Source organism: Neophocaena asiaeorientalis, unplaced genomic scaffold (assembly GCF_003031525.2).
Source record: "Neophocaena asiaeorientalis asiaeorientalis breed wild unplaced genomic scaffold, Neophocaena_asiaeorientalis_V1.1 scaffold29, whole genome shotgun sequence".
NCBI lineage: Eukaryota > Metazoa > Chordata > Mammalia > Artiodactyla > Phocoenidae > Neophocaena > Neophocaena asiaeorientalis.
In genome coordinates this window covers 861427-889236 of record NW_020174423.1, presented here as the reverse complement: position 1 = coordinate 889236, position 27810 = coordinate 861427, and the positions used below count along the sequence as shown (strand labels likewise).

The window sequence follows — 27810 nt, the reverse complement described above, 5'->3', positions numbered from 1 at the left end:
GTTCTTCCTAAAACACTAAAAATACAAAGATCTAATTCTAGATCTTAGGACCTCGAATCACAATTACTTTGAGGAGATGGGAGTATTTTAATCACATCACTGCAATTAATACTATTACTAACAACAACAATAATAATAATAGGAGGGGAAATGGAAGGAGGAGGAGGCTGCAATAGCAGTATTGGCTAAGAACTTATTTTGCATCTTAATCCTCATACACACTTTATGAATTTAGGACCTACTATTACATCCCTTTTAAAGATAAGTACACTGAGGTTTAGAGAGATTAACTGATTTACCAAGGGTCACACAGAGTAGGACAGAATCTCAAACTCTTATCTGATCCCTCACGCCATGCTCTTAACAAATATAATGCCATCTTTTATTTTAGTGATGAACAAAAGCATTCAGAGGTCATACTCTGACTGTTAAACAGGAAGATTAAAGCATATTTCTATAAATCCAACTTGATTGATATTTGGATTTCCTTTTGAGCAAACTCCTGTGCCCTAAAGAAGATGTTTTAGGTTTTTTTTTTTTAAGCAGAGAAAAATAGACTGCTATTTACCAATGATAAGTTTAGATATGTATGGGGAGGGTTTTAAAAATCTGCATCTAAGGTGAAGACATTATCTGTAGTTTCCGCCATAACTGCAAAACGTTGATACTCTGAAACTCGTTTCTCAAAGAAATTTGTTTTCCCCTCTAAAGAAATGTTTTCCATAAAATCAAAGGGATTTTCTGCTTGAAAAACCTGAAAAGAAAAGAAATATTGTTAGACATTCTGAAGAAGCTAAATTATATCCCACAAGAAGAACAATAGATAACTCAGGTCTCCCAACACTTGTCTAGTCACCTTAAGATCACACTATTCCTTAGGGTCCTGGAAGCACTCAAGGCTGATACATTTTAAGATGACTAAGATCACCTATTAACCTCTTAAAGAAACTATACGAGCATCTCTGGTATTCAAAGAAGCAGAAAGAAAAAAAAAGACTATTTTAAAATGAAAGATTTAATGCCAAACTAAAATGACTAAAATGTCTTCACAGCTTGAGAAATCTAAAACACCATAGGTATTATAGGCATTTTTCACAGGTATTACCATTAGATAGTCACATCTACATGATACTACAAAATATTAAATTACCAACAATGTACTGTGGACATAAATATGTTTCTTAGTTCATAAGAGAACATATAATCATCAAATTGATGTTAAGGGACCATGATTGGGGAAGACAGAATAAATGCTGTCCATAGTAACCCCAAACAAAAAGTGGCACATAAGTTGACAAAACTTTTTTACTGCTTCTGAATTCAAGAGGCAGGCCTGGAGATAAAGCTTGATAGAAATGGAGATATTTCTGTGATCCATGAAAAACAATAAAAGAGGATTTTTTAAAATTAGGAATATTCCAGCAGGAATTAGGAATACCACAGATAAGAATATATTCAAATAACCCAATTAAAAATGGGCAAAGGATCTGAATGGACAAACGTTTCTCTAAAAAAAGATATACAAAGGCCAATAAGCACATGAAAAGATGCTCAAAATCATTATCCATTAGGGAAATGCAAACCAAGACTACAATGAGATACCATTTCACACCTACTAGGATGGCTGTAATAAAAAAGACAACTTATTGTGGTCACCATTTCATGATGTATGTAAGTCAAATCATTATGCTGTACACCTTGAACTTATACAGTGCTGTATGTCAATTATATCTCAATAAAACTGGAAGGAAAAAAGATAATAAGTGTTAGTGAGGATGTGGAGAAACTGGAACCCTCATATACTGCTGGTGTTAATGTAAAATGATGCAGTGGCTTTGGAAAAGAGTATGGTAGTTCCTCTAATGATTAAAAACAGAGTTACTATATGACCCAGCAATTTCATTTCTAGTTATATATCCAAGGTAAATGAAGACATATGTTCACACAAAAACTTATATATGAATGTTCATAGCAGCATTATTCATAATAGCCAAAAAAGCAAACCACCCAAATCTCCATCGACCGATAAATGGATAAATAAAATTTGGTATAATCATACAATGGAATATTATTTGGCCATAATAAGGAATAAAGCACTGATACATGTTAACATGAATGAAATATGAAAACATTATACTGGCTTTGTATATACCATATACCAGTATATGGTATGTATCATATATTGTATGATTCCATTTATATGAAATGGGATTTATAGAACAGGCAGATCTAAAGAGACAAAAAATTAATAATGCCTAGGGCTATGGTGGGGATGGAGGAAAGAAAAGGAAATGACTGATCGCTAATGGGTATAGAGTCTCTTTGTGGGGTGATAAAAATATTCTCAAAGTGTTGTGATAGCTGCACAACTCTGCAAATATACTAAAACCATTGCATTGTACATTTATTAATAGGTGAACTGCATGTTCTGTGATTTATATCTTAAAAAGGCAATATGTATTTTTTTTCCAAAAAAAATACATATGCTGGGTGTGGTTGAGCTGTGGAACTCTGTGAAATTGCCTGTCAGAAATACTGCTAAGAGGCGGTGAAAAGGTAAGTTATCACTCACAGCAGGATACAGTGGAAAGAGCACAGAACAAGTCATAGATTCACTGGATTTTAAAACTGGGTATCTTCCAAAAAATCTGACCCAAGTCGTTCACGTCATGGACAAAGTAACTAAGACCAACCTAAATTAAGTAGCTTGGTTTTGACACATAGAAGTACTCAAATATTTATTGACTAATCCAAAACTAAAAGAAAAGTTGAAAACAACATTAATGTGGCTTCTATTTAGAATTCTGTATAAATGACAACCATTTGCTAATTTAAATAATCTCTTATTTTACCAAAAACTAACATTATAAGAATAATTCTTTTTGTAGTGCCTTGAGTTCAAAGTTTAGTTCATGTATTTTAAATTGTCTTGCTTTCTTAATAGACATTCAAGGCTACAAATTTTCCTCTGAGGATCTGTTTGGCTGCATTCTACAAGTTGTGATATATAGTAATCTTAATGCCATTTAGTTTATATTTTCTATTAGTTTATATTTTCATTTTTACTCTCGTTTTAAAGAATATAGTCTCAACTTCTAAGAAGATGGAACTTTTTGGTAATCTTTTATTGTTAATTTCTAATTTTATTGCATTAAATCTAAGAGGTCAGTATAATTTCTGCTTTTTGAAATTTATTGAGATATTTTGAAGGCCTGTGGAAAAATAATGTTTTATACTACATCCAGATTTTCTTCTTAGGAGGCATGTTTTATATATCTAGAGTTAGCAAGTTCCCAAAGGAAAAACTAGACCCAGGGGTGTGTAGTTTTCCAACAAGCAGGAGAATGTGGATGTGTGGGTGTGAGGATATGGTGGTGGGTTAAAGGATAGTGAGTTCACTTTAAGGTTTAAGTAAACAAATTAACTTTCCTATAACAAACATATTGTATAACTTAGGAAAAAAAACAATTTCTTTTAATACATAGTTTATAAATTTCAGAGATCATATTAATGTAATTATAATCTTTATTTCTCTCACTAATGATCAGTAAAAAGAGAGGATCTTGCAACTAAAACATATAAATAGTGATATTTTACAGTTTATAATTACAAAAAATCTTTGCCCCATCTGACTTTTTCATCACAGTATTTTTGTAGTTACCAGAAAATAAATGTATTACCAAGAAAGGTAATGATTACCTCAGCATCATGGATTTCATAATTCTTCTCATTAATTTAAACTTCCATTTCCATGCTGAGAAATCAAAACCTATAATTTCTAATTAACATATTATAGTAAATTTCTGTGAATGTTCCATTTATGATGAATACAACATGACCATTTAGTGTTCATTTACTGTATGTCTGACACTATTTTAAGTGCTTTAAGTATACCAACTCATCAACAATAATTTGTAGTAAGGATTATTATTATCTTCACTTTACAGATGAGGAAACTGAGACAGTTGTTAAGCAACTTGCCTAAGGTCACATTGCTAGAAAGTGGTGGAATAAAGGATTCAAACCCAGGTAGTCTGGCTGCAGCCTCCACCTCTTAAGTCATGTGAAAAGCACACATGAAAATTCAGGTACATTATCTCTGATAAACAAAATGACAGAAATAACTTAAAGACAACTGAGTTCAAAGAGTCAAATTATGACAGTTAATGTCTTCCTAATAATGATTTCCTATTTAAAAGCATTAACCCACAAATTATAACATAGACACATGGGGATTTATCTGAGGGTAAACATATATTTGCATATTGAATCCAATTACTTAAAGATAGTCCTGTTAAACTAAATAAATCTTAGTTCTAAGATTTATCAACATGTACTTCTGTTATGAATTTCATTTAAGTTTCATTTAAGGATTTTGTAAAATCAATTTGTTGATGTAAAACAAGGCTGCTGTGGACAATTAAAAAAAATAGACTAGTATGTTACAAAAGCTTTCAGTGAAATATGTACGTATTTTAGAGGCCTTACCTCACTATAACATTTTAGCTAGCAGTGATACGTTTTAAACACCTTACCTTTGAGAATCCAAGTTCTGAAAGCAATCTGTCAGCTACAAATTCAATATACTGTTTCATCAAAACACAATTCATTCCGATGAGGCCAACTGGCAAGGCTTCTGTTAAAAACTCCTGAGATATAAAGAAAAACAGAATAAAGTAGAAAGAAAGAACAATAAATTGTATGTGTTTTCCAAATAAAAAGAGGGTTCTAATTTTATTAATCTTCTAAGTCACTGATCTTGTTCAAGGAAAGTACACTAGGATAAATTCTTTCAACATGGCAAACATCGCTCATTTGCTTAAAAATGTTTGGGGTGTTACTATTCACATTATTATTTCACATTCTCATATAGCCAAAGTAAATTGAAACTATTACACTACCGGTATTTTTTAAAGTAGCACTTACAGGACCTGAATTTATATGTTTTCTCAATAGAAAAAAAGGAGATACTTTGTTCTGAAATACCCAGAAAAAGATTCACCTAAGATGATTGTTGTGGGGAACGTGACTATGAAAGGGAACTGGGAAAGAGAGAAAGCTCAATTAATAGAGAAAATGAGAAAGAAATAGAAATGCATCTGGGAATTGGGAGATAAACTGAACGCCAATTATATTGAAACACAGTGGTAAAGTTTTAATAAAGAAAAAATAAAAACATATTAACCATTTGGATTTAGTTCTAAAAGTGATTCAAGATTTATGCCTTTTCTCTCTTCTCAATATGAAAACTATGGCTGTTAAAGTATGCACTATTAAAAAGAAGTTTAAAAACTTATTTTACTTTTCAACTAGTTCTTTAAAATGATAAAAGTACTCTAAGTGAAGCATCCAGGTCTTTCTAGTTAGAGATCTTTACATGCCCTAAATCATACTTTACTATTCACTAATTCATTTATTTATTCATTCTGTGAACATTTGATGCATGCTTCGAGCTAGATACCCTGCTAGTTTAAGAATACAAAACAAGAAACCATCACTGCCCTCTAGCAGCTAAAAACCTAGACAGCTAAGATAATTAAAATAGTTTTTTATGGCATGAAATTTGACAGATCAACGAGACAAAAAAATAGTCCTGAAACAAATTATAGTATACATAAGATCTTAATATATAATAAAGACTGACTTATAAACCAAATTATAAGTTGACATAATAACTGCAATACAACATCTATTGGTACTGCCAGGTTGACCATATAATATTGCTGATACCTATTTTGACCTACAAAATGGCAATTTCATGCGTCAACCTAATGAAATAATGGTACAAACATCAAAGAAAGAGAGACGTGCTAATTATGTAAGCTTTCCTGCTTACCTGCTCAATTTCAACAGCATTAACAATGATCTCCCTAACCCTTTCTTCTGAAGGCTTATTTACTAAGTATTGAAACATCAGGCAAGCAAAGTCACAGTGAAGCCCCTAAAATAGAAGAAAAATATCACTGTCAAAGGACGTTTAATCAGCTATTTTCACACAGTGATGTATCAGGCATTATATAAAGTAGTTAGGAATGCAACACTGAACTTCTGGAAGACAGAAGAAGGATTAACAGGGTCAGGAACTTCTTTTCTTCAAGCCTTATTAAAATGCCAATTATAATAACCTATAATGAAAAATTTTCAATGCCAGCAAATCTCAGTTCATTAACATGAAAGAAGAATTAATTAACAACAACAAATCTGCAACCAAAAGCATTTTGGAAAGGAAAACAAAGAACCAAAATGCAAATTCACTCATTTTTAGTGTTTTTTTAAAAATTAAGAAATGATTGAAAAACAATTAAGTATTTAAAGAACAAGTGAAACTCAGAGATTTCAAAAACACAAGTTATATTAAACAAGAATGGCTCAAGATAAAAATAAATTCAGTGTAATGAAAATGGAAACTGAAGAATTAAGGATACCATCTGAAGCTGTATAAAGCAGAAATGACATTGCAGATAACTCAACGACAAAAGAAAGCAAAATTGTGAAATACCTTGAGAACAGAATAGTTATGCAAATATATGAAATGACATAGAAATTAAATAATTGGAGAACAGAGCAAGGAGATTCAACCTACAATAATCGGGATTTCAAAACACAGAACAGATGGTATAAAGCTGAAAACAACAGACGAAAATTTCAAAAAAAAACAAAAAGAGAAAGGTCAGAGACATAGAAAGATGATGGAGTTCTAAACAAAATTAACAATTAGAGACTGACAACAAGGCAGAGTCAATTAACATTTCTAAACTACAAAGAAAAAGAAATGAATCTGTAAGCCAACAAGGGAGGAGAAGGTGGAAGGAATACACGCTTTAGAGGATTACAAATCAGAGCTGCTTAGCTTTTTCTAAATGAAACAACAAAAACCCAGACAACTGAAAGATAAGACTCAAATCAAGGGTTGTTTTCCAAGGATTATTTACCTAGTTAAATTGTCATTACCAGAAGAAACCATTAGGAAAAAACCTCTTTAAATAGCTAATCTTAGAAAATTTACTAGCGAAACATACCCCCTCCACTTGACTCAAGAGGATACTTCAAATTACCAAAGGCTGCATTTCAAATGAACTGCTGAAAGGTGACAACGTAGTGTTGATTAGAACCGACAGCTAGCTATCTATTACAGAGATGAGTAAGTCAAAGGCAGGCACTTGTAATTGTTAAATCAATAAGGGAATAAAATTAATTTTCAGGTTTAAAGCGACTCTAATCAAAATCCTAGTGGGGTTGTTTTTAAGTTAAAAAATTAATCTGGAAGACTAAATGGGCAGAATCTTTTAAGAACACTTTAAAAATAAAAGTTATGAGATTTAGCCTACTAATTATCAAAACATAAAAAACTACAATAATTAAAATAGTTTATTATGGCATGATATTGACATATAGGTTAATGAAAAAGAAAAAGCCCTGAAACAGATTTTAGTATACTTGAAGTCTTAATATATAATAAAGAAGACATCACAAGTCAATGGAGAAGGAAGGATTACTTAAAGAGAATTGGAAAAACTTCTGAAGAGTGTGTGAAATAAAATTAAGTTACATTCTAACTTATCCTATGCTTTATTTATATTACATTCCATACTTGTACTAAAGAAATTTCAATGGCATTAAAGAGTTAAATGTTCAAAAGCCAAAACCAAAGTATGTGTGACTATTTAACTCATCTCTGAAAGTAGATCCCACGAATTTCAGGGTTTTGTACATTAAAAGAACAAACAAGGGACACACAATTTTTGAGGGCAGGAGCCCACTGTGTCCCCCTTTGCCTGGCAAAGTAATAGAGCTATCCTCTTCTACTTCACCCAAAACTCTGTCCCGAGATTCGATTTGGCACCGGTATACAGAGAGGCCAAGCTTTCGGTAACAATTTTGGTGATCACCAAGGGACTGCCTCGGGGACGGTCCGGGGAGGGTGTCCCTAGAAGCCGGATCAACTGGGACCCTTGCCTGGAGGCCGAGCCCCCAGTCATAACCCTGTCTGCCATCCTGGCAGCTGGAACTCTGAGGTGGGAATAGACAGAGGAAGAGGGACCGCCCTAGCAACTGCCGAGGCCCTTTTTGCCTTGAGGACATTCCTCTCTTCCTCTCTTCCTCCTGCCTGGACCGCCCTGGATGTCCTACTCCTAGGAATTGTTTTGGGGAAGCAGAAAAGATAGCGTCTGATGTCGCAACACCTCTGCCAGAGTCTGGGTAAGTCCCTTGGAGTGCACTCTCAGGCTCCTTCAATTTTGTCCCTCTGAAGAACTTTTGGTTCCATCTGGGGAACGTTTGGTTCCCATCTGGGGATTTTCTCTTTCAGAAATCCCATCTGTAAGGCGCAGCTTAGACTAAGGTCATGGGATAAGTAGGACTTGGAAGCAACCACTCTGAGCTTTGTGCTGTCTGTTTTCTTCTGGCATAAGGCTTCCGTCTGCTGGCGAGGGTTCTGTTTTGTTTTCAGTCTGCTCGTGAGTGTTCTATCAATCAAATATAGGAAGTCCTCCTTTTTCTTCTCCTTCTTCTTCTTTTCCTTCTCCTCCTTCTTCCTCCTCTCCTTCTTCTCCGTTTTCTTTTTTTCTCCTTCTCCTTCTTCCTCTTCCCCTTCCCCTCTTTCTCCTCCTCTTTCTCCATCTGATAGCCCCCTGGGAAAAATCTTGGCAGACTCATCGACCTATAGTTCTAAACCTATAACTAGGAAAAAAATGAAATTCTATTGTAATTCTGTTTGGCCAACGTACATTCTTGAAAATGAGGAAAGATGGTCTTTGTTTTTTTTGTTGTTGTTGTTGTTTTTTGCGGTACGCAGGCCTCTCACTGTTGTGGCCTCTCCCATTGCGGAGCTTAAGCTCCAGACGCGCAGGCTCAGCGGCCATGGCTCACGGGCCCAGCCGCTCCACGGCATGTGGGATCTTCCCGGACCAGGGCACGAACCCGTGTCCCCTGCATCCGTGGGCGGACTCCCAACAACTGCACCACCAGGGAAACCCAAATGAGGAAAGATGGTCTTTGAATGGTAGCCTAAATTATTATACTATTCTCCAGCTAGAGCTGTTTTGTCACAGGAATAGAAAAACAGGAGAAATTCCATATTTTCAAGCATTCACGCAGTTACATAATAAAAGTGAGCAGCTAGGTAACAAGCTGATGGTACAAAGAGAAAGGAAAGTCATTTTGCCTAGAGCTGGTTGTTTCTGAAGGGAAAGGAAAATAAGGAAGACTGAGAAAAGAGTTGTACATGTTTTGTTGGTGGGACCATGTTTGTTGTAAGTATGCATGTCAGTACATTGACTGGTTGAGACGTCTTTGAATAACAGGGCTCACTAACAGGGCTCACGTGTGACAACACCAGGGAATCCGTCCTATTGTGTCTGGTTTGGCCTGTGGCAGAATGTTGGTTGGGATTTTCCCTTCTGGACTAGCCTTGTTATGGGTGATCAGAGCTCTGTTCCATCTTATAACACCCCACCCAGGGTATTTTTACAAAATTGGAAGATCTTCAGCTATTCCCCCATGAAAAGGAATTGTTATTTCTCTCCCCCTGTGCCTGGGCCCGCCAGAACACTTATTTTATCTAGACCATCTCTAGTTCCTGAGACTGAAGAAAAAGGCAGGGAAAGAAGGCCTTTTTAAACTCAAGCAAAAAAACTCAGATCTCTGGTTCAGTCTTTACATAAAAGTTAACTTGTAAATGAGCTCTATCTAATTGACTTAAAAGTAAACACTTACAAATTATATCTAAATGTCTAGAAAAATGGCCAAGATAAATTTTAGGACCACATGATCTGGGAAATATTCAGTACTGAATTAATATCTGCTATTGAAGGTGGCTTAAGCTTGTTGGTTTGATTAACATAGACATGTCTTTAGAGTCATCAATGTTAAGTAATGCAAGTGAGATAAGAGCTTTTGGGTAAACTCTTTAGGAATAATTCTCCATAAGAAAGCACATGTTTTTAAAGTTGTGCATGATCAGGATTTTCAAAGATTGGATTAAATCTAGTTGGGTAAATGGATTTTGCTGGGAGTGGGCTAGGGCAAGACCAGATTCCTATTTGCCCTTGAAATCTTTTCACTTTGTATAAAATGAGTAAGTATTGTTTGGCAGTTTCTAAAGGTTCTTTTGATCTCCAGCTAACTTTGAGATTCTTCAGAGGGCCCCTGAGGCATCTCAGAGAGAAATATTTAACTAGGATTATTTGGTATGTTAAATTAAATGTAATCCAGTCAAGTTAAATGTAATCCTGGTTATTGTAACCAAGTTTCTTTACCAATTACATTGCAGTCAGATGCTTAACTGAGCCCTTTTAAGTCTTTCTGTTGCGGTACTCTGATGCTTTTGCAAAGGTACTTCATCTTCAAGAAGGCTTATGTGAAGGACCCCTTTTGACAAATACAGGTCTCTGATAAATTTCATATCATACAGCTGAGCTGGTTAAGAAATTTTAAAATCTTAATGGAGAATCTGATGGCTTCATAAAAAGTTAGCAAAAGGATTAGTTACTGAGTGGGCTGGTAAATAATGTTTATGGTTTTCCCAGACATAGGGAAGCCCTTCCCCTCAAGCTACTTATGACTTAGAACAATTGGGTAAATTACACCTCTGTAGGAAAAACTGAAATATTCTTTTATCTCTGCCTAGTCCCTCCAGAAATTGGAGACTCTTGGGTTATGAAAATGGGGGTAATTTTAGAGAAAAGGATTATGTTTCAATAGATATGAAATTCTAGTTCTGTTAATTGAAGTTTGAATTTATGAAAGTTATTGTGTTAGTCACACTTTTGCCCTGATGTTTAGGAGGAAAGGAAAACTACCCAGTGAAGGTATCAGAGTGTAATTACTCATCATGTACCACTGCTTGTTTTAGGTCTATTGCTGAAAGCACATGTACAATGCTTGTGTGACAATTGGGTATAAATGATAAAATGTATAGCCTATAAAGCATGTCCTCATTAACATACCTCTGTGCTTGTTCACTATACTTGATCAGTTTTCCCCCAATGTGGATTGACTAGGTAAATACAAAGGAGGCCTAGCACCAAGGGACATGATCTACACCTGGGGCAAACAGCTGAATCACCCTGGCACCAAGGGACAGATATTTTGATCATCAATGTCTTCTACTGAAAGATTTGCAATCAAAAGGGGAAATGAAAGAAAAAAATCTGCACATATTGAGGTATGAGGAAGTCACTCTGGCCTATACATGGTTTAACTTTAAAAAGCGGTAAAAAGCGGCCTGTTTTGTGGCCTTTCAGAGGTGCATTGTACATCTGCCTTAACATTGACATGGGGAATGCATTTGAGAGTCAAAATGGAGTAATTATGATAAAACTACATGACCATTGTGGATGTGATTTCAGACACATTCATTCCTGTATTATTGTAAACTTGGAATTTTCTGAGCTATGTCAAACTCAAAGATGCCACAAGGATTTAAAAATTCCCTCACCCTCTTCAATGAGATTTTGGCTAAAGATTTAAGAGGATTACATCCGGATCAAGGTTGAGTAGAAGCCTTTCCAGCCAGAAGGGAAAAAGTAGTAACAGTAAAAAAGAGAAACATCTAACACAGGAAGAAAAAAATTAAACACTATGTACAACAGACTGGTCAATTGTTAACTGTATGCATGGATGAGTTTATGTTCCACAGGTCTCCCCCTCACCTGGAAGCTCTCTTGCATCCCCTCAAAGCAGGAGACAAGGTGCTGCTGAAAGTATGGAAAGAGCAAGGACCTAAGCAGCAGCTTAAAGAGAAACAGAAGGGATCCTAGGAAGGGATCCTATAACATTCTTCTTACTACTCACGTCTCTCTAAAATGGGATGGAGTAAAGCCATGGGTACATCACACCAGAGTAAGAAGATTACCAGAGACTGACCAGCCAAGCCTGCCTACAGCCAGCGAGCAGACTCCCGAGAAGTGGACATCTCACCCTTTGGGAAACAAGTATTTGTTCCGACAAGCAGAATGAAAATTCTGTTTTCTTAGCCTTTCTCATACCTTCTACCTATAGATTCATATGCTGATTCTTTTTGATAATTCTAACTGCTAGATATGTGGTCAGCTTCCTATTTCCAGGTCTTCAGGATTGCCTTGATGGGTTTTCACCATACAAGGGATAGTTTGGAAACAACTGGCTACAACAAGTCTCTCCTAAGTACCAGTTCCAAACACCTTCAGACCTATCCTGAATTCCTAAGGGAATGAGATCCATTCTGTCTACTAAAGTTCCAGTTGTCACTCTTACCTCTAACCGGACCAAGGAATTGAGATCTTAATCATATAAGACTCGGACCCAGGATGTGGAACTCAAATATGTTTAATTTGGTATCTATTGCCCAAAAATTAGGCAGGACTATGCCCCATCTGAGCAGGAAGTAGTCAGAACAGTCATCACCCACTTCCCTGAAAGATTTGGGGAAAGATAAAAACCGAAGTAAGGATTAAAACCAAGTCTCCCTAAAACAGGGTTCCTCTGTTTATGATTAACATCTCTATCCAAAATGATTGTTCCCTTTCTTGTCCAATATCTGTCCTCAAGATTGAGGAATATCAAAGAAAAGTGTGGAGTGAAACTGAGTGAGGCCCTGTGGGGCTCCCAGGCTTGGAGGCCCTTTTGTCCCCTATTTCTTGTAGGCAAGACTCCAGCCTCCATGACCTTCCCTGAGTTCCAAAGGCAGATTCGAACAGAGAAATGTAGTTTTCTTCGAGGTCAGGAGCCCACTGTGTCCCCCTTTGCCCAGCAAAGAAATAAAGCTATCCTCATCTACTTCACCCAAAAAAAAAAAAAAAAAATAGAACAAACAAAATTAAAAAGCAAATGACAAACTGGGAAAATATTTGCAGTAAATATAACAAAATTCATATTTTATATTATATTCATGTGATAAATATAACAAACTCAATAAACAAATACTTATTGAAAGAGCCTAATCAGTTACTGTGCATTGGGAATATATACCGACGGTAATAAAAGCAAAAGACCAGAACAGGTAACTACAGAAAAAAAGACAAATGACTAGTATCACTATGAAAACAATGTTCAATCTAAGCAGTAATCAAATAAATGCAACTAAAACTAATAATGAGATACTAACTACTCCTATCAAATTTATCCAATATTTAACAAGTAAATCTGGTAAGGGTATAGTAAGAAAAGACATGTTCATACATTGTTAGGCAGGGCTACAAATTGTTATCTGATTTCTGAAAAGAAATCTGCAAGTGAGTATGATGGCCTTTAAAATGTTCATGCCTTATACTCTAGTAGTTTTATTTCTAGGGAATCTACCTTAGGAAAATAGTATGAAATTGAGACAAAGCTTATATACAAAGATAGTCATTTTGCATTATAGCAAAACAAACAAAAAACCAGGAAACGACTTAAATTTCTAATTATAGTCAAATAAATGATACATGTACTCATTAGGATATGTAATATATAATCTAACAAAACTGTTTCTGAAAAATGCTTAATGTCATAGAATAATGTTCATAATATTCTGCTTAGTGAAAAAAGATGATCTTAGCTCAAAAAAATACGAAAAACGCAGAATATCTCAAATTATAAAAATATGTTTGTATATATTTACATAGGTTTAAATGTAGGAAATTGTCCAGAAGGAAATACAAAATATGGAAGGTGGCTATCTCTGCGTGTTGAGACTGAATGATTTTATTCTCTTAATTCTCTATAATAATCATATATAACATTAATAATAAAAATTATTAGAAATTTAAAGACACAAAACAACACAAAGTAATTATACAAAGTATTTTTTTTTCTTTTGGCCATGCCATGCGGTTTGCAGGATCTTAGTTCCCCAACCAGGGATTGAACTCGCTCCCCCTTAGCAGTGAAAGCACAGAGTACTAACCACTGGACTATGAGGGGATTCCCAAAAAGTACTTTTACATATTGTTTCATTGCATTTTAACAAAAGCCTGTTAAGGTGTATAACTGAAGAAACTGAGGCTCAGAGAAGTTAAGTAACTTGACAAATTCACTTTAGAAATAAGCTAAGGAGCCAGGATTAGTCAATAAATGTGACCCAAATGGCTATAACTGTCTAACACTGAGAACACAAAGATAAATGACAAGGTTTCTGCACTCAAGGAACTTGAGTCCAGTAGAGGAGAGAGACAAGAGTGCAATTAGGGAGGGAGACGCAAGACGGAAGAGATATGGGAACATAGGTATATGTATAACTGATTCACTTTGTTATAAAGCAGAAACTAACACACCATTGTAAAGCAATTATACTCCAATAAAGATGTTAAAAAAAAAAAAAGAAGTGCAATACATGTTATGGACTCTAAGGTAGGGACAAGTTCAGGTTTCAAAGGAATACATAGAGCAAAGAGTGGTCAGTTTTACCTAATTGGGGTAGGAAAGTTTTAAGTGGCAACTTGTGAGAAGGTAATCAACAGATGAAAACAAAAATGGTAAAAAAGGTGGAAAGAGTGTTGCAGACAGAGGGAGACAAGATTTAGTGACTGACTGGATATAGCAAAGAAAAAAAAAAGAAGCAATTTAAAATGACTCCCAAATTTCAAATTCGTATGACTGGGTAGAAGGTAGAGGCACTCAATGAGACAGAGAAAACAGGAAGAACACATTTCAGGAGAAAGATGATGAGCTTGATACTAGGTTTGAGATATCTGTGGAGCCTTCCAGGAGAAAACGTCTATCATGCACTTGAATTTATGGGTTTGGAGCTCAGGAAAGAATAACCAGGCTACAGATAAAGTTTTAGTTGTTATGAGCATCTAGGTGGCAGCTGATTCCATGGGAATAAATAAGATCAGCCAGGAGGTCATGTATAGGGAAGGAGAGCGACCAAAGTGGGAACCCAGGAGTACATTGGTACATAAGGATGGGCAGAGATTGAGGAGGAACAGTAAGAGAGGTAGGAAGAAAACACAGAGTCTTAATATCCAAGGAAGAAATGACTTCCTGTTTTATTTTAATTAACAGGATATTTGTGTCACCATAAGTATTTTCAGCAGAAGGAAAGATAAATGAACAGCAGCTATGATTACAAATATAAGTAGAAGAATACTTCATTCCTTACTTCATCTCTGCTGATGAGTTCATTGGAAAAAGTAAGTCCAGGCATAAGTCCTCTTTTCTTTAGCCAGAATATAGCAGCAAAAGATCCCGAGAAGAAAATTCCTTCTACAGCAGCAAAGGCCACCACCCTTTCCCCTGGGAGACAAAAAATAGTTTCACTTTCTGAAATATCATATACTGCAGACATTTTCAAGCTTATATATGTATAATATATACTTTTATATATATTTTTTAATAATAATATCACAACTGTTTTGCCAAGAAATACAATCAACAAGTTAGTGCTGCGGCCAAGTCTTCAGAGGAGGAAGTTTGCCACCTCTACCTACTAGAGCAGAAAGGTATGTCAACTTCAGGTCTTAGGTCCAACACTGGACTCCTGCAGGTCTTGGAATGTGGACAAAGGAGAGCCTTCCACACGCAAAAAAAGAGGTGATATATCTGTGCACCACACGTGCCTGTGAGTGCAGGTACGTGTTTGTTTGTTTGTTTTCTTTGTTTTTTTTTTTTTTGCAGGTACGTGTTTGTGAATGCAATATGTACATACATGTATGTTTGAACACTATGCTCTGTTGACCCTTTTGAAAACAAAAATATCTCTTTAGACTAGTGACTTATTTGTTTTAGGATGGAGATTTATCATTAATTTAACATAGATTAGTATATTTTCATCTTGCTATTAATAAGGTAATAGGTATAATTGATTCATTTTTAATTGACATAAATGTGATGCCATGTGAATGTTCATCTATAAGGGAACTAGACTATAATTTTATACAAACTTTGAATAAGAGGAACATTGTCATTTTAACTATTCTACGCATTCACATGAATGCTACAGAATGAAAATCATAACAGAAATAATTATAGAAGGCTATTCTTTTTGGAGAAGATTAAAGGATTATGAGGGGTAAATTTTACAAATTTTCAAGAATAGATGTGAGCTACAAATGTTCCAAAACATTTCTTCTAAAAGCTGTAATGAATTGTAAAGGCCTCATGATTTTAGAGATAGGAAAGTAGGATGCATTTTTAAGATACAGCTAACCTCTATGATGCAATGCAATAAGATTGTGTAACTCATACTTATTTTGATGTTTGAAATGTAATTTCATTACGTATATTAAGGTTGAATCTATATATTTAATGTTTTAAAGTTCTTTAAAGATATTTTAAAAAACTAAGCAGTATATCTCACTTTTTAAAAAAACTAAGCAGATTGTCACAGGATGACTGCCACCCTCCTCTATTTTCTCTATTTCTAGGTTACTTCTTTGGTAGTATCATGAAAGACATGCTTTTTGTGAGCCTGTCCATCATTTTCTATCCACACTAATCTTTTCAGTGCATATTGAACACCCTGACATTTCCCTTTGTTTTTCTCTAAAGCCAATGTTTCTCAAAATGTGCTTCTCAATCCACTTGTGAGAAAATCAGCTGGGTATAAAATGCAGATCACTCTCTGGTGAGAACCAGGAATCGGCAGGATTTTTCCACAAATTCTCCAGATGATTTTATGCACACTGAGAATCACTGCTTTTCTCATTCTTGAAATGAACTGAAAGCAATGCAGACATATATGTTTCTTCCCTGATACACTACATCTTGCCCATATCTTACACTACATCACTGGTTCTCGACGTGTGGTCCAGGGATCCCTGGAGATCCACAGACCCAGGAGGTCTGTGAAGTCAAAACTATTTTCATAGTAATAATAAGACACTATTTATCTTTTTTACCATCATTCTCTCATGAATATACAGTGGTGTTTTCCAAAGGCTACACAACATATTCACAACAATCTGAAAAGTCTGGTAAAATACTTCTCCTTTTTCTAACTACATATCTGAAGGAGGTTGGATTTTCTTTATATACTTCAACCAAAACAACATTCTGCAACAAATTGAATGCAGAAGTAGATATAATCCAGCTATCCTCCGATTAAATCAGACATTAAAGAGATTTGCAAAAATAGAAAACTAGGCCATCCTCATTCCAGTGAGAATGGAATGGCCAAAACTAGACCATTCCAATTTTTTGGGAAAATACAGTGTTTCTTTTCATAAACATACATTATTTATTTCAAAATGCAATGGGTTATTACTGTTAATTTAATATGCATTAATAATTAAATATTTTGAAAGTTTCTTGGCTTTAATTTCTAATATGAAAATAGCAATAGATATAACCAGTCCTCAATAATTTTTAAGAGTGCAAAGGAGTACTTAGACCAAAAATTTTGAGACCTCTTTCCCCACATGATGAATAAAACCAGAAAGTAAAGACAACCAATTGTGAAATAAATAAGAAAGGTACTTAGAGCTATTTAAATTAAATATCTGAATATTTTAATTAAATGTAATAAATATTTATATTATAAGAAACAATGTTAATCGCTTCCGTAAAAAAATGTTATTGGATCTCAACTTACCCAAAAGGGTGTTTGCGTTTAACTTATCTGTGAAAAATAAGCCTGTTATTGCAAACTGTTTCTTGCCTTAGTTGAGTGCACTAATTTACATATTTGTTCCCTGAAAAGTGTTAAGACTTTGACTTGCTTTATTTTAGGGAAAATAAACATTACTGAAAGCATATAGTCTTGCTCTAATATTCTTGTCAGAGTCTATATGACTGATTCTTATTTACCTGTAATTATGCGCTGACATTTAACCTTTCAACTTTCAATTTAATAAACAGAATAGATAATAGATTTAGATTATTTTTCACCAGTTTCGAATTAATTCTTAGGAATAGTGATACTACACCATGTAAAATAGCATTGTATAACCCAAGGTTAATTTGATCATATATAAATTAAAGCTACATACCAAAAGTAGATTTTCTATCTGCTATCCATCGCAAGGCCCAATCTGCTTTTTTCTTAACATATGGCATTGTTTCAATTGCATTAAATAAAAATTCCCTGTAAAAACAAAAGATTAATGGCAAAGTTATTCACTTGGTTTTTTTGGGTTTTTTTTTTTGTTTTTATCTTTGGCTGCGCCACACGGCTTGCAGGATCTTAGTTCCCCGACCAGGGATTGAACCCAGGCCCTCAGCAGTGAAAGCGCCGAGTCCTAACCACTGGACCACCAGGGAATCTCCAATTTACTTGTTTTTAATCAGACTATATTTGATTCTATGCAATTCTATGGTATGCAACAGACCTGTAGTTTTTCTGTATTTTTGCATGTCCATAAAACATAGAAGTGAAAGTAAAACTCAAATTAGTGCTTTGGATCTGGTCTTATACAAAATTGACTAAATTAGAATATTTAATTTCTAAACAGAACAGTGTGTGAACAGTTTTTTAAGATATACTATCCAAAGATTTACTGGTCCTATACAAGTTTTTTTTAATCTAACACATTATTAAGCAATAGAAAATATTGTACTCCTAAACTTCCATATTTGAATAATCGTTCCCTAATATTTAGTTCCTTAATATTAACATAATCAAGCAATAGGATAAACCTTTGTAAATAAAATCCCAGCAGTAATACCTTTTCTTAGGATCTCTGATGTAAGTGTCTATTAGCAAACTGTACATCTCTGAGTGAACATTTTCGATGAGAATTTGAAAGCCATAGAAACAGCGAGCCTCTGGAACCTGCACCTCCTGACTAAAGCGCTCCACCTAAGAAGATAAGGGAAACAAATATATCCAATTCTATGGGCTCTCATTAAACACTGCAAATCAGAATCTGGACATCAGAATTACCACTTAAAAATCACCTGTCATGCCACAGACAGGTCAGAAAGACCTTATGAATTATTTTAAGCAGGACTACTTAATCCATCAACCCTCCACAATTAGTTGCATACTATATTCTTAAGCAATTAAATAAACTGACCTATTAGGTGGAGATGCTGCCTATAAAGCCAAATAAATTTCAGAACATCTACCAAAAATAATTATTTTGCTTTGTAGAATTGACCTTAAGTAGATCTACTGAAGCCCCTACAAGCTTATAATGAAAATTTGCATCTTCCCATTCTTTTTAATAAGAAAGCATGTCTTCTAACCAACCATAATAGAAGTTTAAAAATGGGAAGCCAGACCCAGTGCTCTATTGCAGAGCTCTGGAAAGATTATTAAGGTGCAGGTTCTCTATTAGGATTACTATCTAAGGGTAAATTCAAACTCATGCTTATGCCTTGTAAGTAGTTTTGATTGGTACAATATGCTTGATTTCATGATATTTTGGGGGGTCAAATAACAGAAATGTATCCTTGCCTCTGACACTTCATCAGAAAAAATTTTTTCAAGAGTTAAGTTCATTTCTAAGACATCATTTTTCAGACTCAGTCTGATTATCTTACCACCATTACTATCTAACTGCTGAATGAGAACAAAAGTGGAAACAAAAATCTTACCAAATTTTCATTCACAATTCCGTCACTGGCTGCAAAAAAGGCTAAGATGTGAGAGATAAAATACTTCTCTTCTGATTTAAGCTTGTTCCAGTGAGGGAGATCCTTTGATAAATCAACCTGAAATAAAAAGATTTTCGAAAGTTTTAACTTAAATTCTTCTCGAAGTATGGAAAACTGACTTCCATTTCAAAGTTAAGGTAGGACATCTCATTGGCAGTAAAATGTGAAAAAGAAAAAAATTTCATCATTCTTGCTATAGACTGAGTATTTGTGTCCCCGCAAAGTCCATATTGAAATCTAATCCTCAATGTGATGATATTTGGAGGTGGAGCCTTTAGGAAGTGATTAGGTCACCCTCATGAATGGCATTAATGCCCTTATAAAGAGACCTCAGAGAGCTCCTTTGCCCCTTCTGCCATGTGAGGACATAGCAAGAAGACAGCTGTCTATGCAACAGGAAGCAAGCCTTCACCAGATATCAAATCTGCAGGCACCTTGATCTTAGAATCACCAGCCTCCAAAACTGTGAGAAATAAATTTCTGTTGTTTGCAAGCTATCTACTCTATGATATTATTATAGCAGCTCAAACTAAGAAAGTTACAAAGGAACAGAACAAAATTAAAACATTATGAAGACATCTATCTTCTAGCTAATTGAGAAGCTGGCCAGGATGTCCTTTCAAAATATTAAAATTAACCTATTCTCACCACAAAAAAGAAATGGTAACTATGTGATGGGATACAGGTGTTAGCTTATACTATGGTGGTAATCATTTTGCCATACATAGTGTATCAAAGCAATACGTTGTACACTTTATACCTACACAATGTTATATGTCAACTATATCAATAAAGCTTGGGGGAAAGCCAAAATCTGGAAGCAATTAAGGAAGGGGCAAAATGGGGAGAAAGTAGAAACAGTCAAGAAGGAACTGAGGTGAATAAACTAATGCCTTTCAGCAGCCATTTCTTTAACATATTATACATATTTACCATTGTGTTAGACAGATAACTAGGCACTTGCTAAGCAATTGTAGCTGCTACCTTACTGCTGACTAATCTACTTTTATACCCAGAAGTAATGTCAGGCACATAACAATCTGGGTTTTAAAACAATTTATAGATATGGCTTCCTCTGGAAATAGAAATATTTTGGAAAATGTTTATTAGAACTAGTCCTTGGAATTAATAGAAATGTACTCTAGAGTTTGGTGAAATTTACAATTGTAAAATAGTCTTTAAATGTACCTTGTAGATATCATTTTGTCTCAGGAAGATCTCTTAAGTATGTTTCATAATAACCTCATAAACATTTGAAATATGTAATTGTCTTTTGTCCTTCTTTTATTTATTCTAACAAAGCCCTAATCTCTTTCACCATTTCAAAAAAAGACTAAAGTTTCATCCTTTCAATCATTTATGTTCTTTTCCAAAGTCCTTTTTCTCATTACTTTATTTTTTAAATGTTTACTGAGCACCAACTACATGCCAGACACTGTGCTAAATGTTGGGGATACAATGGAGCAGAGAGGAAATATTTGTATACATCTTTTAAAATATGTAAGCTAAAAATCATGTCCTATTCTATTAAGAGTTCACTCGGGTTTAACTGACATCTTCCTGGTTTTTGTGTATTATACTCCTGATACTAAATTTTAATATTACAATATGCTCTCTCTTAAATATTAAACTTATCTACATTAGTCATTTTCCATTCCTAAAAGGTAAAACTTTTCCCCCAGCTTTATCTCATTTGAATAAACTCTCAATTTTACAATCTAAAGATTGATTACAAACTACTGGTTAACAGAACTGCCTGGGTAGCTTTGAAAAAAAACCCCAAACACCAGAACTTTATCTTCTGAATCAAGGCTTCGATGATCAGGCATATTTAGGAATAAAGCTAAATCACTGATAAAACAATGAAATCTAGAGTTGATTAAACTGTAACTTACATAATTTGTTTAAATGAATAATATGTGGAACTAAAAATGTGTTTGACTTCCCAATTAATTATGTATTTGAATCTTTCTATCAGCTGTCTATAAAACATGTACCAACTTTATATTTTAATTTTTAAAAATTAGTGTTTTTTAAGTCATAGTACTACACATATTACATTTCCTAAAAGATGCAAGAAATTTTTTGATGAATTAAAAAAACCCAGGTATCACAAGTATTTTTTTAACATGATGAATGAAAAAGCCACCTATGTACTCCGTTTGTTCTCTTAACCACATCTCACAAAAAACTTTCTAAAAACCACAGTTAGAGACAGTCAGGTGTGCCTAGCACTATGGCCCAATTTGAAAATGCTGAGTTTGGGTTTGGGTTGGTTTTTTGCTCTACATGCCAACTACAGTATAACAAAGATGTTAATAACGTTAACAAATATAAAATAACAAAGATGGGTAGGTGGGTAAAATCAATGTAACAGAAGCTTCAAAATTGGCGCCTTCTGATTTCTAGTATAAATCTCCCCCCTTCTGTGCAAAATAATAGCTTACATTTATTTGGTGCTTGCTAAATGCCAAGTAACATTCTACACTTCTAGTTAATCCTAACAACCAGAACTAGGTACTATTAGCCCAATTTACTGATGAGGATACACAGAGAGGTTTCACAGAGCAACTTTGCCAGTGGCACAGCTAGAACGTGGTAGAGCCAGGATTTGTACCTAGGCAGCCTGGTTCCAGAGTCTGCATTCTCAACAGCATATGTAAAGAGTCAATTTCTCAAAAAACAGATAAATAGATCCAAATATATCTAAACAAATAGATACATCTATCTATATAGATAAATATGCACACACAGAGAACAGAGTGCTATACAGGTATCATCCATCGTATTCAAAAATGAAGACAATGATTATTTGCAGACTATGGAGCAACCGCTTGCATGACCAACTACCCTTTTACCAAACCAGCGAGGGTCTTCTGATTTGCTGTGTTCAACTCATTTCCTAGGCGGAAATTGCCACACTACAAGAAAACATTCCACAGCTGTCCTGTCAGCACAGCTGTGCCAGGTTTGATGTGGCTGAGGGCAGGGCCAGGCTGGGAGGAGCACCGTGAATTCAGGCCAGCACCTCAGAAGCGAGTGCCCTGCCCAGGCAAACTCCCCATGTGACAGCTCCTTCTGCACCATCAGATGAGCCTCTCATCTGAAAGGAGGGTCTCTAAGGCTTTCACTATTTCATGCTTTAGCTATGGCTGCAATTTTATTTATTCCACTAACCATAAGTAAAGACTAGTCTTATTTGGTCACAGCAAACCAAAACTCTGTTTAAAAATGGAAAATGTTCTGAAATATATTGGAGGTAAAATTCTGGCAGACTGAGATGACATTTTTGCAGCAGAAAACATGTTTATAGACAGTAATCTAAACACAAAACATTGCAGAACCCTGTATTTAGTATTTAGTACTATTTAGTACTAATAGTATTTAGTACTATTTAGTACTTAGTACTATTTAGTACAAATAGTATTTGTATTTCAAACATTATCTTATACAACTGATCTTATTCAATGTACCTTATAATGTAAGTTAAACATTTTTAATGTCCTGCAACAGAAAATGTGAACACTGCACTAGAGAACATGTTTGCTGATGACGGTGCTGCTACTTACCTCTTCTGCTGTCCAGAAGGAGGCCTGTGCCTGTTTATACATTTTCCAAATGTCAGGGTACTGGATTGGAAAGATGACAAATCGGCGAGAACTCTTTCTTAGGAGTGGCTCTTCATTTTCATTGGTATCTGAAGATAACCTCTGTGAAAAATAAAGTACAAGCACCCATTTTATGGAGAGATTTCCTCTTTATTCACATCTAAACACACATCTGGGGAAGTTCGGGATACAGCATCGTTTTGGGAGCCAGTGTCCCCAGCTTGAATCCTTACTGTTATGTGGTAGCTGGTTAATGGTGTTTGCTTAGTTGTGTGGCTATAGGAAGTTCCTTAACTTCTCTGAGCCTTGGTTTCCTCATCAGTAAAATAATACCTACCTTAGAGGTTAATTGTGATGATTAAAAGTGTTTTAAACAGAGGCTGGTGCATAGTAATCTCTCAAAATATTATTGTCATTATTGTTACTTTGAGGATAAGTATAAAATTAGACCCATAAACGTCACAGTGGACAAATTTCTAAAGTTGTAGACAAAATGCCCCTTCAGTGCCTCTCACAGAGACAGAATGCTGGCATGAGTAGGCTACTGTTATGAGCTACTTTTTAAATTTTAATGTTTTCTTTTCTAATATTAACTGAAATTATAATACTTATCTGAAAACTCCTTACCAAAAACTTAGTAGCCCTTGTTTGTCTGACCCTTCCCATGTACCAATTGGTTTTTGCTATTTACATGTTAACATTCCTTTACTGCATATGGTCTCACTGGGGCTGTCTGAAAGCTCTATGGGATAAAGTAAGAAACACATACCTAAATACATACTGCTTGGAAAGAGGATGGCACTCTAAAAGGGGACAGTGCCATATATGTATGTGTGTGTGTGTGTGTGTGTGTGTGTGTGTATATATATATTTTTTTTTTTTTTTAAATAATCAACAAGTGAGCAGAGACCAGTTTTTATATATTGTGTTGTTCCCAGAGTACTGTGTCAAGTGTAACATCAATAAACATTAGCTAAGTAAGTGAATGGGCTGTTAATTTCTCTTTACCTTGTGCTCAGATTACTGGATACCTTTAGATTTTTAAAAATTTAACATAAGACCACAATACATTAGTGAAATAACCTAATAACCACTCAAAGCAAGCCTCCTCTGAGTGCCCTCACATCTCCTCCTCCCCCCACTACACCAAAGGCCTGGATTAGGTGCCTAATATAGCACGTAGCTCACTGCAATTTAATTCCCTGTTACTTCTCTACAGTCTCTTCTAGACCATGCTTCTTAACAGCAAAAACCAACTTTACACTTGTGGAATCCCTAGAGCTTAGCATAGTACCTGGCACTTACTCAATATTCATTCCACAAATATTTAAGCAAATTTTAAAAACGGAAGTGGTCAAGTTTTTTGTTTGTTTGTGTTGCCATTGAGGGCTCTGCAATCTCAAAAAAGCCGTAAGATCCTGACACTGCAGTTCCAGGCTCTAGAACAGGAGATACACATAAGACCATGTCCTCTGGGTCCGGTATTGAGGCTGCTTTTGAACTGTCACCACACAGATGCTTTATATACCTTATTCTGCTTAATCTGTACAAGTCAGTCAAATAGTAACAGTATTCCCATTTTACAGATGGGACAACTAGGTCTTGAAGTACATAAATAACATACCCAGGATCCCACAAGTGGTAAGTGGCAGAAATAAGATTAGAACTGAGATAGGTCTGAACTCAAAGCCTCGCCTTAAACTACATCCATACATATGTATGGATGGCAGCTAGTAGGGCCACCTACATCTAAAAACCAGAATTCAAAACAGTGAGATAACTAAAGTTAAAAAGAGTAAACACTACAATTAACCCTTGAACAACACAGGTTTGAATTGCACAGGTCCACTTACATGTGAATATTTTCCCATAAAAACTACAATACTATTCCATCCACAGTTGGTTGACAATCAGTGGGTGCAGAACCATGGATACAGAGTGCCAACTGAAAAGTTATATGTGGATTTTCAACTGCACCAAGGGTCAGTGCCCCTAACCCCCAGGTTATTCAAGGGCCAACTGTAATATCTCCTACTAAGCACAATTAATTTAACAAATGGTACTGATGTAACCAGTGAAATGACAGGAGGAGGAAATCACCAAATTTGATTTTAGGAAAAAGCAAGAAAATAAAAATGATTTCATTATAAATAAAGTTGAAAGAACCAAAGCGATACTTTGGTTCTTACCAGCCAAACTGACAAGGCTTAAAGCAGTGATTTTTAACTGGTGCAAGCTTCAATAATCTCAGAGTAAAACTTTCTCAAAATGCATTCGCCTTCTCCTTTACCAGGTTAAAATCACTACGTATAATGAGATCATTGAAGTGTGCTGTTGATGAGGATGTATTTCACAGGTGAATGATAAGACAGTAAAGATAAGATTGAAAATCAACACTTTGGAAATTGCCGCCTCTACGGCAGAATGTGAAGTGAACCAAATGACCATATTTCACTCTACACTGTTCATTAAAGTACAAAATTGTGTTCACTTACAATAAGCACAAAGTATTATTCATGTCTTTAGGCAAGTCATTTAATCTGATCATCATCACTTGTTTAGGAGGGTTGTTAAGAAAAGAAGCTGAATTAGGAGATACTGCCACGTAAAGAGAGGGGCTTTCACGAACATAGACTTTTGAACTGGGTTAGAGATGACATATTGCTTATTTTCCTGAAGCTAAGAAAAATCCACACACATTTTAAAACAATGTCAGGAGAACCACATATCCCAAAGTTCTAGGCTCTGCAGGGTATGCTCTGTGGATGTGGGCTAAGAACCCATATTTTAGAAGAAAAAACAATATGAAAAAAGGCATGATGGCACATGACATTTTTAAGAATTGGAAGTAACTTTCTATATCTGGACTTTATGGTATGTGGAGGACGACAGAAGAAGATAAACCAGAAAGGCAGAAAACACTTCACAATGACTTTTCCAAGTGTGCTCTTAAGAACTATGTGGTCCCTCTAGTGTCACAAACATTAGATTTAAAATTTCACTCTAAAATGTGTTTTTACAAGGACCTACTGTATAGCATAGGGAACTATACTCAATCTCTTGTAATAACCTATAATGGAAAAGAATCTGAAAAAGAATACATATACATGTATAACTGAATCACTTTGTTTTACACTGTAAACTAACACATTGTAAATTAACTATACTTCAATTAAAAAATAATGTTTTTAATCATTTAAAACAGTAATGAAAGTAACTGACAGAAATGTTTTATACCATACAGAAAGGTAGCCACTAATGCATGGACTTGTGTTTCCAGGTTGTCCTTTATTTTTTTTTTTTGGATGAACTCAGATGAAAGTTTCTCTAGCTATCTCTGCTTAACTGAAGAATAACACGAGATTAAAGACAGGCAGTTAAAAACAACAACAACAAAAACCCTGTAAACATTTGTCTCTATTTTTCAGGCATGACCCAAGATTTTTTTTTCAAAACCAACCAAAAAGGAAAAAAACAATAATGCTAATAGTAACAATAACATAATAGTAGCTCTCTTGTTCGAAGTTAAGAACTGTTAATTGAAAACTGGTTAAATTAAGGAATCACAAGAAAAGTATATATGCCTTAAACTATTTGATTTCACTTAAAACATTTACATTTATTTGCTAATCTTCTGCTATAAGGCCAAAACGTTGTCGTTGTCACACTGATTGGAGTCCCAAGACTTTCTGACATTAAGACAGCACAATGCAACACCTATACTTTCTAGTTTTAACACACTTAGGGTAGCACAATCTCAGTGCAAAATCCTTATCTCTTTTATGATTCTCCCCAATCTTTTTATACTTGTTTGCTTACATCTAATTCTACAGAATTTGTTAACAATTCATGTTTATTGAATTTTCCAAAGCTCTCAGTTTAAGTTTTCATAGAAAAAACTTTCTTTTCATACTCACATATTACTAGCTTCCACATATTTAATTAAATTACAGTCACTACAGGACTTGCCTGGTGGTCCAGTGGTTAAGAATCCACCTTCCACTGCAAGGGACACTGGTTTGATACCTGGTCGGGGAAGTAAGATCCCACATGCTACGGGGCAACTAAGCCCACGCACCACAACTACTGAGCCCGCATCCAGCAAACTACAGAGCCCAAGCACTGCAACTAGAGAGAAGCCTGCATGCCACAACGAAGAGCCCACGCACCAAAACAAAAGATCCCGTGTTCCACAACTAAGATCAGACGCAGCCAAAAATAAAATAAATAAATAAATTTAAAAATTCAAAAATGAATAAATTAATTAGTCATTACAAAACAAGTACTACTGGTATAAACAGCACTGGAAATAGAGACAGCTGATCCTGGTGGCAACAGAAGTACGTGAGTGCATCAGACAGCAGCATACTAGCCATATGCATTTTGAATGCTACGGGTATCCACATATTTTACAGGGTTGATAAATCCACAGAATTGGCCAGTAGTGAATTAAGAGAACTTCTGAAAAATACGTGAGGTAATTCTTTACTAAGTTTGATATAAATCTTCAACTATCATCTATACACCAACTTAAAGTGATGGGTTCATCAAAACAGACTTACTATTCCATTGATTTTATAAGTAATTATAAAATAATATATAAAATATATTATATGTAATATATATGTTATATATATTAACTTAATTAACTTATTATTATATTATACAAGCTATATATATTATTTAACTTATTATATATAATAAT

At 34.9% G+C, this 27810-nt stretch overlaps 1 protein-coding gene across 1 annotated transcript in view; it reads right to left on the bottom strand.

The window, feature by feature from the left end:
• Nucleotides 1-520: 520 nt before the first annotated feature.
• Nucleotides 521-27810, bottom strand: part of RRM2B (ribonucleotide reductase regulatory TP53 inducible subunit M2B) — a 32040-nt gene continuing 4750 nt past the window's right edge. Inside the window, exons 2-9 of the mRNA XM_024756609.1 lie at nucleotides 23067-23207; nucleotides 19438-19554; nucleotides 18564-18697; nucleotides 17889-17983; nucleotides 15062-15195; nucleotides 5837-5941; nucleotides 4536-4649; nucleotides 521-754 (exon numbers count right to left, since the gene is read on the bottom strand). Coding sequence (XP_024612377.1) covers nucleotides 602-754; nucleotides 4536-4649; nucleotides 5837-5941; nucleotides 15062-15195; nucleotides 17889-17983; nucleotides 18564-18697; nucleotides 19438-19554; nucleotides 23067-23207 — 993 coding nt within the window. The 3' untranslated portion in view covers nucleotides 521-601. The remainder of the gene's footprint in view (nucleotides 755-4535; nucleotides 4650-5836; nucleotides 5942-15061; nucleotides 15196-17888; nucleotides 17984-18563; nucleotides 18698-19437; nucleotides 19555-23066; nucleotides 23208-27810) is intronic.